The sequence below is a fragment of the Athene cunicularia genome (genome assembly GCF_003259725.1).
Source record: "Athene cunicularia isolate RWA chromosome Z unlocalized genomic scaffold, athCun1 chrZ_part3, whole genome shotgun sequence".
NCBI lineage: Eukaryota > Metazoa > Chordata > Aves > Strigiformes > Strigidae > Athene > Athene cunicularia.
In genome coordinates, this window is record NW_020799144.1 from 827197 (window position 1) to 840124 (window position 12928).

At 35.9% G+C, this 12928-nt stretch overlaps 1 protein-coding gene across 1 annotated transcript in view; it reads right to left on the minus strand.

The window, feature by feature from the left end:
- Nucleotides 1-12928, minus strand: part of COL4A3BP (collagen type IV alpha 3 binding protein) — a 70254-nt gene that overhangs the window by 23553 nt on the left and 33773 nt on the right. The window contains exons 3-5 of the mRNA XM_026866558.1: nt 6706-6813; nt 5776-5914; nt 4730-4813 (exon numbers count right to left, since the gene is read on the minus strand). Coding sequence (XP_026722359.1) covers nt 4730-4813; nt 5776-5914; nt 6706-6765 — 283 coding nt within the window. The 5' untranslated portion in view covers nt 6766-6813. The remainder of the gene's footprint in view (nt 1-4729; nt 4814-5775; nt 5915-6705; nt 6814-12928) is intronic.

The following is a 12928-nucleotide window of genomic DNA, read 5'->3' on the forward strand; positions in this document are numbered from 1 at the left end:
GTCAGTTTGTCAGCATGCGACTGTTATTGTTTAAAAAGTAAAAATAAATATTTGTGTAAGTTTATACAGTATCTGTCTGTCAGGGCTAATCAGAGCTTTCAAGAAGTTCAGTTCTTGAGGGAGTTCTCTAATGGTAGAGCATGCTATCTACACTTCAGGAACAGGAAGCAATCTTATGCAATGGTCTTAAGCAATGGTTTAAGTCTCTAGAGGTTTTATATGCTCTCCTTTCACAGGGAGTCAAACTCTTTTTCAAACAGGTAATTACAGACCACGCACTACTTCAAATACCTCAATAAGCATACACACTGTGGTAGAATACAGCTTTTTTTATTTGTTTCATGTTAATGAAGAATGCTCCCAAAAGGTAAAGATGATGGGGGCTGGAGAAAAAAGTAAAATAAGAGAAAGAAAATCTGTTTCAGAAACAATGAGCAGAGCAGCTCTCCCTCCCCCTAACAGCTGCAGAGGGAACACGGAGGAGTCTGAGACTGAAAGTGGTATAAACGGCAAGGAGATGATGCAGTGGATTCACTGAAAATAATGAAAGTTGCACAAGAGCTTTACCTGACAGACTTCAGAACTGAAAAATACTGTTTATACTAATAATGTGCTGTGTTGGTGTAGAATGTTCATGTGCAGGCTTACCAGCACAGCTATGATACTTGTAGGTGTGATTTTTCTCTCTTAATTATGCAACACGCTAGACATGCTGAAGAGATGATCAGTGGCCGAAACAGTTAATCATTTCAGAAATCTCTATGGTTGATTGTAAGGGAAATGCAGCAACACAGCCTCATTTCCTGGAAAAAAAAGCCAGCTTTTGTTGCTGGGTATCTTTAGGTCTCAGCTACAGCTCATTAATACTTCCATACTGTTTCAGTCATCATATATTCTAGGTCATTCTTTAATGACTAATCTCAGAATTGTAGTGATACATGCAGAGCTTGCAGTTTTAAAGTCAGTATCCATACTTCCTTTCAACCATTATAATTCCGGGCAAAACCAAACTTCTGGCAGAAAGAGGCATAACTTGCTTCTTTGAAGGGATGGTCACTCATTCCTTACAATGCATGGGAGTATTTTGATTCTTTCCTATCACAGGAGACATTTGTCTTCCCGGAACATGTTGGAAGGTGACCTTCAAGCCTTTTCTCAGTAACAGTTGAGCTTCAGCACATTAAAAGTATTTTTCAGGAGATTTTCTGTTTGGAGATCCCAAACACCTTTCCTATTCCTTTTTCATCCATTTTTTCATGTCACCTACAGTGTTTCAAAAATGAAATCTGACATCAGGAGATCTATATAGTTCAAGGCAAAGTCTAACAGGAATGTGTTCTTACCACTGTAACTGCTCTTCTAGCTTAGTGATCAAACTGCATGCAGCCAACTGAAAAAAAGCAGTGCGATGATTTCTCGCCTACTTTAACTTCAATTTCCACATCCTCCAAGTGGTTCCAAGGTTATTATCTTATTTTTTTTAAGCATTTTGCTTTATTTCTAATTTATTCTCTTGCCTTTCATACAAAGGATTTTTCATACCATGCTTTAGCCTTCAAAAGCTATTTAGCCCTTCTCTCCTATACCTCTTATGCCTGTTATGATAGGTCAGTTTTTCCCTTCCTGTTCCTAAGATTCTGTTCGCAACTCTCTCCCAGATGTCCCAAACATCATGTGTTTGATTAAACAGTTTTCCAGTGAAACAGAAAATTATTTTAAAACCACTAAGTAGAAAATGTTCCTTTATCTTTTTCCTTTTATGCACCTTAGTGTCTTATGTCACGACATGGAAAAGAAACCTTCAGGTGCATGACCCATTTATTGATACCTACTGTTGTTAGTCTTCTGATCAATATGATCAGTTTTCCTCCGAGAACCACCCAATTATTTCAGCAGTACATTGGTGAATATTCTTCCTCCATTCAAAGCACAAAAACCCCAGCATAAATCCTATAGTGTTTCACATCAGATCTCCCCCTCAGCCTCTGTACCATTTCCTTCTTCATAGTTACAGTAAAACAACACTTTCTGTTTTCAGTGAGATTCCTTAAGTAGGTTTCACATGCTCTTCTTAAGTTTTTCAGTAACTTAAATCCAAATATGCTAATTTCCGTATGCGGATGGGAACACTTCCTGATCAAAATTCTACATTCTTAGAATATAAGATCCCAGTGGGTAAGTATGCATCAGCCAGACTCGCCACTGGTGTTTTATACAAATGATCATTGATACAGTTACCAGATTTTTTTTTTAATTGCAAAGTGACGAATAAATTTAAATACCTTTATAATACTCTTAGCTCTTCACTCAAAGATCCTAGAGAACATGGGAAAGAAAAAGCCTCCCTATTCAAAACAACTTCACAGTAGTACACGTCTCTATAGTCAAGTTAACTTTCTCCTCCTGTCCAGGTGCAGAAGGAAACAAATTTCAAAAGGTAGTGTGAATAGTCCCTTAGGTCAACCTTGAATCTACTGATTTGAGCACTGGATTAGTGTACTAGTGGTTTGAACAGTAGGCTCAAACACTTGTCCTTATCATAGTATGCTAAATAATAGGTTGAATCCATGCTTCTCACTTGCTGAAGCACTGACTCCAGAACAGCCCCGGAATAAACAGGTAACCACTTCTCAGCTACAGTTAAAAAGATTGTTCCAGTCCTTCCAAGACTAGATAGGGACTTCAAGAAGGAAACTGAAATATGAGAAACCAAAGAATCTTAACAGCTGCTCTAAGGCTAAGCTTTAGAAAACAGTGAAGTTGAAATGACATCTTTAATAATCAGTTAGTCTGAGTAGCTTTCTGGCCAACACATGGGCATGGCTTTCTAACCTGAGCCATCTACTCCCACTGCATCACTTATGACTTTTGATTGCACTTTACTGCATACTCTGATTTTTCATTTCTAATCAAGCTTTGTAGCACTCAGATACTAAATGTTTAATGAATGTGGCCCTTAGACATCAAACTGAGGCACAGAAAAACTAAAACAGAGATAAAGCTTTACACAGAAGTAACTGACGGAAAGTGAATTTAATGGAATCAGGAATCACAACTGGAATTATAAGTTCTGCAGAAAGCAAGTGGTTGCAGAAATTTTCTGTAGTGACTTATAGTGAGTTTATATCCAGATATCCATAATACATTGCAACTTCTTAGCATTTAAGTTCCCAAAGACTTGCTACAGAACTTCTTACTAAATTCCTCTTAAACAGCTAATGAAAAAAAATGAAGTTACTTCACGTTTAAATATTCTAAGATGACTAGATGTACTAAAAATATAAACTTCCCTAATGACATTCCCTATATTGTATGTGCACATAATACCAGAAGAATGTAAATATGAAGAAATATTCTAAAGGTACATTGTTCTAAAGCTGAAGCTCCTACATGATCCTACAAAAACTAAGTTTGACAAAGACATCTCTTTCAAAATGAATCATGCAGTGAAATTAAATTCTCACTTCACATTTTTTAAAGAAGGCCTTTTCAGTTTTCTGAAATTTGCTCTGACTTAACAGTCCTCAGGAAAATGTACACTTATACACACAATAGGGTTAGTGGAACTATGAACTTGCTTACAAGTGAGCACTGCAAGCTTGTTTATCTTTGGTGACAAGAGGCAAGAAAGATTTATTCGAAACTTCAGGGTTATATGCTACTTAACCTCTGAAATGTTTTACAATTAATCCTCAGTAGAGCAAGCACTTTATATAATTTAAAAAAAAACAACTCATATGATGAATTCTGGAAGTATCCTGAAAGCTCTTTCCATTTCCTTTCCTCTTTCCACATAACAGTTTTGGCTATACTCTAGAAAGAGCACTTAAATACAGCGACTAAAGATGTTACACACAGGGACAATAAAAAATTAAAAACAAAACAGAAGACACAGAAAAGGTTTATTTTGCCCATATACTTTCTAGGTTCTTGATGAAAGTGCTTACAGTTGACAAACACTTGCTGAGTACTTTGGAAGATTCTATCACATCTGAAATCAGAGGTGGTGCAACTCTGAAGTTTTGCAAATCAAAGTAAGAAATACCTTAGGACTGAATTGTCAACATCTAGAGAATGCAAACACTAAAGTATTTCAGTCAGGAAATAAAAACTTTAAGAAGAATGCAAATAATCTTTAAATGCATACACAACTTCTGCCAGGCATGGCTAAAGTACAATACCTAGATCAAAAAAGATAAGAGTAAAAAAAAAAAAATCATAACTGTGTTCATTGTAACAATGGTAAACAGTAAAAAAGTGCTAAAATTGTTATGAGTGAGAATCGGTAACAATTTTGACTTAACATGACTACGTAGCCATAGAACATGGAAAAAACCTACTGGCACATACCTAACCAGAAAAGCATTGTGCTCCACCACACTCCTGAAGCAGGTTAACACTTATAAGAAAAACTGCAATTACGTGTTACAAATCTCAGTTCCCAATACCTGAATGATGCAGCTGTTTCAACAGAATTTTGTAGTGGAAGTGGCTGGACATGGAATAGGAAATAGCATCTTGACAAGTTTGCCTTAATATTGTGTGAATTAAGAGTAACTCAGAGAATCATGAAAAGCAGCTAATGAATAACATGAATAAGAACTTCCTGTCGCATACATTTAAATAACTATTCTTGCCAGTTTCTGCTTAGAATATAAACATCCGTCTTGTCTCAGGCTTATCACAGCATTCATATGAATTGTCAGTAAAAAAGTTGGGACATACTTACATTTTTCCTTACTGCTGTTACTGTTATGTAAAAAATCCCCATCAGGACGCACTGTAGGGAAGTCATCTTCATCATCTTCTACCACTAAATTTGAGAGCAAGTGTCATGAGAATGAGAAAGCTTGTCCAATTCTTTAGTGTGCAAGAAAGAACTATGAGTATCCTCATGGCTAAGCAGCAAACTAAGATCTTTTTCTGCAACAGTCATGAACACACCCACTTTTTTTCCTGGATCCAAGATCACTATCAACATTACTTTCAGAAACCATCAGAACACTAACATTTGCTCAGCATTAAAGTTTAACACTCCATTCTATGTTAACAACATTATTTTGGTGTTATAGCTGGATAGGCAGGGAGTCACAGTTCAGCAGCTGCCTACTCTTCTATACTACAGAATTCATAAAGAAGTGGTATTGTATTATCTAATGTTTTCTTACTACAAAAAGTTTCAGGCTTCCAGAACAAACCCAGGGATGAATTTAAAAGTCATATCCATGCACCCTTCTGAGGCAAAAAACCTGTGCTCTGAGAAGAGGAATTCAGAGACATGTAGACATCCACACCTGCTTCTACTAGGGCCTCAGGTGTGCACTCAGTGCTCTAGTTCCAGCCAATACATCTCAGGAGAGTTCATTATGGCAGCATCTTTGCCTTTTTTAAAGAATGTATTGTTTCTATCAAAACTAATATCCTACTGGTTTTTCAAACTAAAAGGTAAGAGACACAGTGATAAACTAACCTGAATTAATCTTGAGAGGGTAAATAATTGTTGTTATATAATATCAAATGCTTAAAAGAGTATTTCTTTCATACAGGTGACAGCTACAGGTTAATATTAAGTTAAGCAGATTTTCATGGGAATCCAACTTCTGAAGTGACAATAGTTAACACTGTTCATGCAGAAATATCTGACTCCTATACTAAAGAGTATATTTATTTATTTATTTATACGATTGTAAATTCTACAGTAACTATTTCAAGTGCTATTACTGTGTAAAAAGCTAAATTCTATGGAGATAAAGAGTTTTTCAGCTACAGTTTTACCTTTGTCCCTTTGGAGTTCGTCTTTTGAAACTGCATCTGCACAGGCATCAAAGTATTTCTGTAAAGTATCAACTTGTCTACACAATATGTCTCTAAAGGTTTCCATTTCTGCAAGCTTCTCCCGTAAGCTATGGCCCTTCTGAAAACACAAGAGAAAAAGGCTGAAATGCTTCTACATGCTCAGTAATAGTTCAATGCATAAATTAAAAAAAAATGATTTCTGCACCTATGAAAGTCAAATACAAGTACACTAAGGACATTTTAGGTATCAGCAGCTATGAAATACTGTTAATGTTAAAAGAAACTATACAAGTGTTCCCTACTCATTTTGTCCACTGGCCTCAATTTTTGTTCTTGACTGCATCTGCTACTTTAGAGCATTCAATAAAAGCTCATTAAAAATGCAATCTTGCATGCTACCAACTTTATGCCTATTTTGCCAGAAAACCGTCAGCTCTAGTTTAAGATCTCTGTTCCAATCTTTAGTCCCCTTTAGTGTGTTGTTCCTCTTCTGTTTTCCCACAAGTACAGCCCACATGAGCTCAGATGTTAAATATTCATATGCATGAGACAAGGAAAGTCATCATCATCATCATCAGTATTAATCAAATTTACTAAGTCACAGAATCAGCATTCCTTTTCACTTAGAGGGCCGGATATTCTGACACATAAACTAGGAAAGGCTAATAAACACTCCCACAGGTTTTATTTTCTTGCCACTGGAAGATGACACTATAGTTTAAAAGGGACAACTGCACAAAGGCACAAGAGAGCTTCCTGTATGATCTACTCATCATCATATGAGGAATTACTAAGATAATAAACCAAATATTTTTCTGTAATTGTGTGAATGAATCTTCACATGGGTTATTTATTTTCCAATTGCATGTGTTAGTTACACACCAATACTAAGAAAAATTTATTACTAACCTTGAACGAAGAGGTGGATGTTGCAGAGTATCCACTTGCTCCAGAAACAAGAGACACCATGGATCCATGACGTCGTAAACTTGACTCTGATCCATAGCCAGACTCAGTCTAAAAAAAAAAAATCACAACACACAAAACTACAGCGTTGAGGCTTTTAATAAAAAAAAAAAAAGAAAGTAAGATTAATGCAAATTCCTCTGAAACCAGTCCAGTTGCTTCTTATCAGGAAACTGCAGGGTCTTAAATTCTGCCTGCATATTCAAGTTGTTGATGCAGCATCTGTAAAATTACTATGAATCTATTTTGTTTACAGATCATTATGGTAACAAGTAAGTTATCCACAACCTATTATAGGCCTCCAAAAGAACAAGGCAACATATATTTAAGGGTTCAAAAAAGGGACAATGTTCCATTATTTTGGTTTATGTAATCCCTACCAAGCAATTTTTGCAACACTTCAAAAATCTGCATTAGTCTACAATTAATCAGGGGATTAACATGGTTCAATTTGACAACAGCCTCAGTTCCAATCAAATAGTGCCATTTTATTTTTAAAAGCAGGAAAATAGAGATCATATTAAAAACAGACAATTACTGCTACCAAATTTTTTTTCTTCCTTGTTCCAGGCCACTTTAGCAAAATATTTATACTAGACTGAAATTATTTTTTTTATAAAGAACAAATGTCTATATAAAACGAGGTAATATACTAAAAAGCAAAGATATAGAAGACAATAATAGTAACTAATTAAGGAATTAAAAAATATCTTGATTAAAGCAACAAAAAAGATCTAAAACTTAGATAAAGTTTGACAAACTTCCTCACAAATCAAACAGAAGCAGATACTGAGGAACTGGAAGAAAGTACTTTCCTAAAGGTTAACATAAATGGCCTGTACATGGCAAAGGAGAATAAAACCCCTGAAAGAGAATGTAAGAAATAAACAGATGGTTCAGAGTAATATTTGAAATGCTGCTAATAGTTAAGTTTGATCAAGTAGACAGTGACAATGTTGTGAAGGAGTTTTGCCAGAAACAAATTCTGCAGTAGCATAGAAATTTAGATGGGTCAGGAAGAAGGGGAAACAAAACAAATGATACAGAACAAACAAGAAGCAATGATGAAATTCTGGCTGTTGTACTTTTTCTATAAAAACTGAAAACTGCACAGGATTTGGGATGGCAGGGGAGTGCTGATAAATGAAGATGCAAACAATTTTAAGAGTACTGGACAATAATGCAATGTATAGGATAACAGACATATATTTGGGTTACAAAGGAGCAACGGCAGAGAAACCCAATTTTAGAGAAATTAAGGTATGACTGAAGAGAAAAATGTGAGACCCAGAGTTGTCAGCATAATTCTTGAAAAAACATTTCTGAATGAGATTATCCAGAAAAAAAACAAGCAAGAAGGAGCCAAGAGTCAATTTCTATCTGGCCCATTTAAAGAATCAGGTGGAAATCATTGAGGAAAACAGTAGAGAAACAGGATGAGTATCTAAAGCAGAAACTGAGTTGAAAAATTAATATGATCAAGAAATGCAAGTGTAGTTAAAAGAAGGTAAAGTGATCATCAACTTAGAATTTAAAAAAGGGTAGTTGTAAGTTCAGAAGTTTTAATGAAGCACATCGTACGTTCACCGTTTCATTTAGCAAAAAATTTGAAACACTGCACCTTATCTGACCTAGCAGAAATATAGAAGTTTATGTTTAATAGCAGCTTAGAGTGAAATGATAGAACACAAAACATTTTACTTAAGTCACATTATAAGGATATATTAATAACTTAGTAATTTTTGCTATAAATCATGCATTTGAAGCTATTTTATACTGAGTAACAGTCCTAGATAACAGCTACATAAGTGTAAGTAACCAAAGTGCTAAAAGGTCTGTTTTTAAAGAATTAGTCCTATTATTTGTTTTAAAACTTGGCTTTAAAATATCTGTTGATATAGGCTTTTGGTTCATAGCATTCACACTGGATATATGGGCCTTTTTCAGAATATTAGTTCAAGTGTTGAGCAGTATACTCAGTTTTGGTAATGTATTTGGGTTATTAGACCACATCTTGAATTGCAATGCAATTCGGTGCAAATACCTTAGCTCACTGCGTTGTAACTTTAACAGAAATCAAATAATGGTTTAATTACGTTTTTTGCGCAAATACTCAAGGGCTTTTGGCTCCTTTTATGGACTTTAAGTCCTCCAAGGGCTTGATAAGTAAAAACGAAGTAGGTAAGGGAATAAAAGCATTTTTAAAATGACAAGTAAGTTTTGGGCATACAATTTCAGAAATGTTAATGAAGATAAACCTCAAAAGAGCATTTTCTAAGTCACACATTTTGAAGCGTGAAAAATTTCTTTTAAAATTTCCTCTAAATGCAAATCTAAAAAGTTCACTGTTTTATTGGTAACTTCAGCATTTATTCATATACTACAAACATTAAGATGTCTCTGAATGTCAGTTTGATAAGACGACTCATTCTATTTTCTCTAAGTTGTACACACTAGAAAGAAGGTAAAATTTCACTTCTATAGAATATGACTTAACAGATTCAATTCAAAATGTGGCCAAAATATCTACTGCAATAAGGTCAAAGCATTTTAACTAAGGACAGCAGATGTCTCCCAATGGCTTTCTCCTTTAACTGAGTAAAACACACCTATGCAAAACCTGGATTTAACTTAGGAAGTGAAATTTCTGAATTTTTCTATTTGAAGATTTAATCAGTAACATCTTAATAGTATTTATCAGAACCTATAAAAATAGATGTAACCTTATAAGCAGAAAATCTGGTGATTTATATTCTACATTTGAATGAAATATTTTTCTTTCAAATATTACCCATGCAGTCAACAATCAGTTAATTTACTTCACAAAATGAAGGCAAGGGTGAAAAAAGACTTCTTCCCTTATCAATATGTAAGCTTTATTTTTTTAAGGTACCTTTTTAGCAGTGTATTTGTCATTTATGCTGGTGATAATTCCACCAAATAGTTTCTGTGCTTCATAACTGTACACAAGACAGCATACACAGCTATCAGCTATATACAACTATCAGCTTGCAAACCCTACCAACAAAAAGGTGCTACATAAAAAGCATTTGGCAGTTTTAACTATTTGCAACCAAGAAGCAAACTCAGCAGATGGAACAGCAGACTGAACAGCACACAAAATGAATCCAAAGCATGTGCATTTATGGATCATGTTCACCAAAATATCTTAATTATGTTTTCATAATCAAGGAGAAAGAAATTAAAATTATATCAAGAATACTTATTTGTTCGAAGAAACAGAAGGTAAGTATTCCTTTATAACTGATGCAGAGACAAGCCACCCAGCTCACAGCAGACACATGCAAGCAGCTTAACACAAACAATGAAAGAAAACATCATGCAAAGCCCCACCATTCTACTACCGCAACATCTAAACGAGAGCAGGTCACTGCCGCATTTGTATCTTGCAAAGCAGATCATCATTAACTATTCACTGCAGAAAAATGCAATTACATTGAAAAGAGGAATGTTGACACAAGCTTCTTCTGTTTACACAATTTAATTTCCCAAGATAAAAATTGGAAAAAGCAGGTGAAGTCCATATGATAGACGCTAACAGTCTTTGCTTGACAACAAAATAACTTCCAGAAGCTGTATTAATTCGTACCATCAAGCACTAATGATAAATTACCATGCTCAGTATATAGATGCAGTTCTTTGAAATTCCATGCATATATTACAGCTTCAAAGCTACACTAAAACTGGCATTTGTTAGTACATTGCAACGCCTTCAGCTTTCGAAGGCAGTGCACAAAATCCATTTATCCTTTTATGATAGATGAGAGGAAAGAGCTACATGATCCAAAGCTTCATGTGATACTTTACTGGAACAGGTCCTGGTATCGGCAACAAGGCAGTGCTTCAGAAAAGCTGTTTTCAGTAAAATAGGTAAGTATTTGCAGAATCATATTGCAGACCTCCATTATGGCTCACTGATCCGCCAGTTAAGGATTTCCTTAAGTGGGTCAGTAATACTCTCGAGTAAAGCACAGACTCACAGGAAAGCTCCCCCACTTAAAAAAAAAAAAAGCAGATTATTCTCCCATGTCTTCAACAGATTTTTTTTATTATGTCTCAATTTAGTGCCTATCAAGCATTTCCCATCTGTTTGTCTACCAAGGCAGATATTTTCAGTTAGCATTATAAATTATTTATTATTTTACATAACACAAGCAGCAGGCAGCTCCTCCCTCTAAGGCATATGGCTCACCCTAGGAGGTGACGGAACATGCATTAGGATACTGACTCTGATCATGCTCTCCATAGTATTTGTGAAAAGTCATATTAAAACATCCAAAATATCAAACCACAGTATCTTATGAAAAATAATGTAGAAAAGAGTAAACATGCAAAATGACCGAGTTGGAAGGTACTATGAAAGACTTGGTGAGGACTAAGCAGCCAAGCTCTGCAAAACGTCTATGTTCCAAGGACAATTTTTAGACTTGCTGCAAATCCTTCAACATATACTTGAAGGGTTACTGCTGAGCCACAGAAGTGCTATCTAGGGATGGCTGCAGACAGTAATAACACCAGACACTACAGGTAAGGCAGTCTGGGATGCACTTCTGAGGACTGAAGTTAAAGATACAATTAACATGTATCTATAGGCCTGATTTTTCAGTTGTTACATAGCTGCTGACAATGGAAATTTAAGGTTTCAAAACCAAGGTAGTTATTAGCAGGAAGGCAGAGATGTGAATTTCATAAGTTAAGGTCACAGCAGCTGGATGATTCCCCTACCTACAGTCCTGCCAAGCACAGTGCAGGAGACTACATAGTAGAAAGCAAAAAAGTTTCTACCACAACTTTTCTTTGCAACTGTAAAAAACAGGTAAAGAAATGCTGACATTTTTCCTCCAACAGTGATAAATGTTACAATTCCATAGTAAGCAAGCACACTATATGCTCAGGAGGAAAACAACAGGAATTCTGAGTGTAAAAATAAGACAATTGAAGAAATAGAAACTATAGCCCTAAGACTGGACAAGTATATCAGTTAAAATAATCTAAGTAACAATTATCTTTTGGGTCTTCTCAAACTCTATATACTCTCGCTAAGTCACCATGTGTTGCCTGCTGCTCTAGCAGCTGCATGAACTAAAGTAGCACAGCCTAATAAGACCTGGAACTACATACTGCTTTCTAAAGAAAGGGCTGAGAAGCAGTATTAACACAACAGAGAAGTAGTATTAACACAAATCATTGCAGAGATAAGAGAATGTAGGTTGATGAAGAGGCAACTAAAGGCAATGACTGGCCTTTGATAATCTTAATCCATACAGTTTACACCCATGTTAAATTAAATGGATGTACACTCTTTTTCCATGAATTCTCTTAACATACACAGGAAAACTGTTCACCAAATATTATTCAACATCTTTAAATGCTAAGGTTCCACAAAAGTTGAATGGGGAGACACAGGTGCTCCAAAACCAGCCAGGACACCGAGCAGGACATGCAAGACCCATAGAGAAAGTAAGCAACAGAACACCTTTACCATCCTGCTCCTCAGGCCTGGGAATCACTGTGTCAGAGTGAATTTAAAGAATAAAACTATTGCCTGAGCAAAAGTACCAAAGCCCAAGCTGACAATAACTGCATCCTTCTGTATACTTAGTAATAAAAATAAGCAGCTTATACTGCTCGGCCATGAGGCTATAGCAAGACTGGAAAGGGCTACATTTGTCCCTCCTACGAATCTGGGCTGTCAGAAGAGGCACAAGTAGGATCTGTAGAGCTACACAGGAAATAGAAAAATCGCCACACTACTATTGCACTCTGTCAGGAAAAGCTCAGCTCCCAATGCACTGAAGTAAAGGTTCATATTTGCCTTAATGCCTTGAAAGCTAGAGGAAATAGTCACAGATTTTAAAGAATGAGTTAATTCAAACACATACTGCTTGATCTTGGTTTAAGGGTAGTCCTTGCACAACTGTGCCTTTGGAAATCACAAGAGTTCTGATCCTGACTGAAAGCACTTGCCATACGGTTCTTTTTAACAGTTACACAAAATTACGTAAGAGTTAAACTGCACTTAATAGCTGTCCTAAGTATTACCACACCACGGCTACGTATGAAGTTCCAAAGGGGGCGCTGCCAGGGGCGATGCACAAGAGCTAGAAGGCAGGCCCGGCGCGCTGCGCACCGCGCGTCTGCTGCC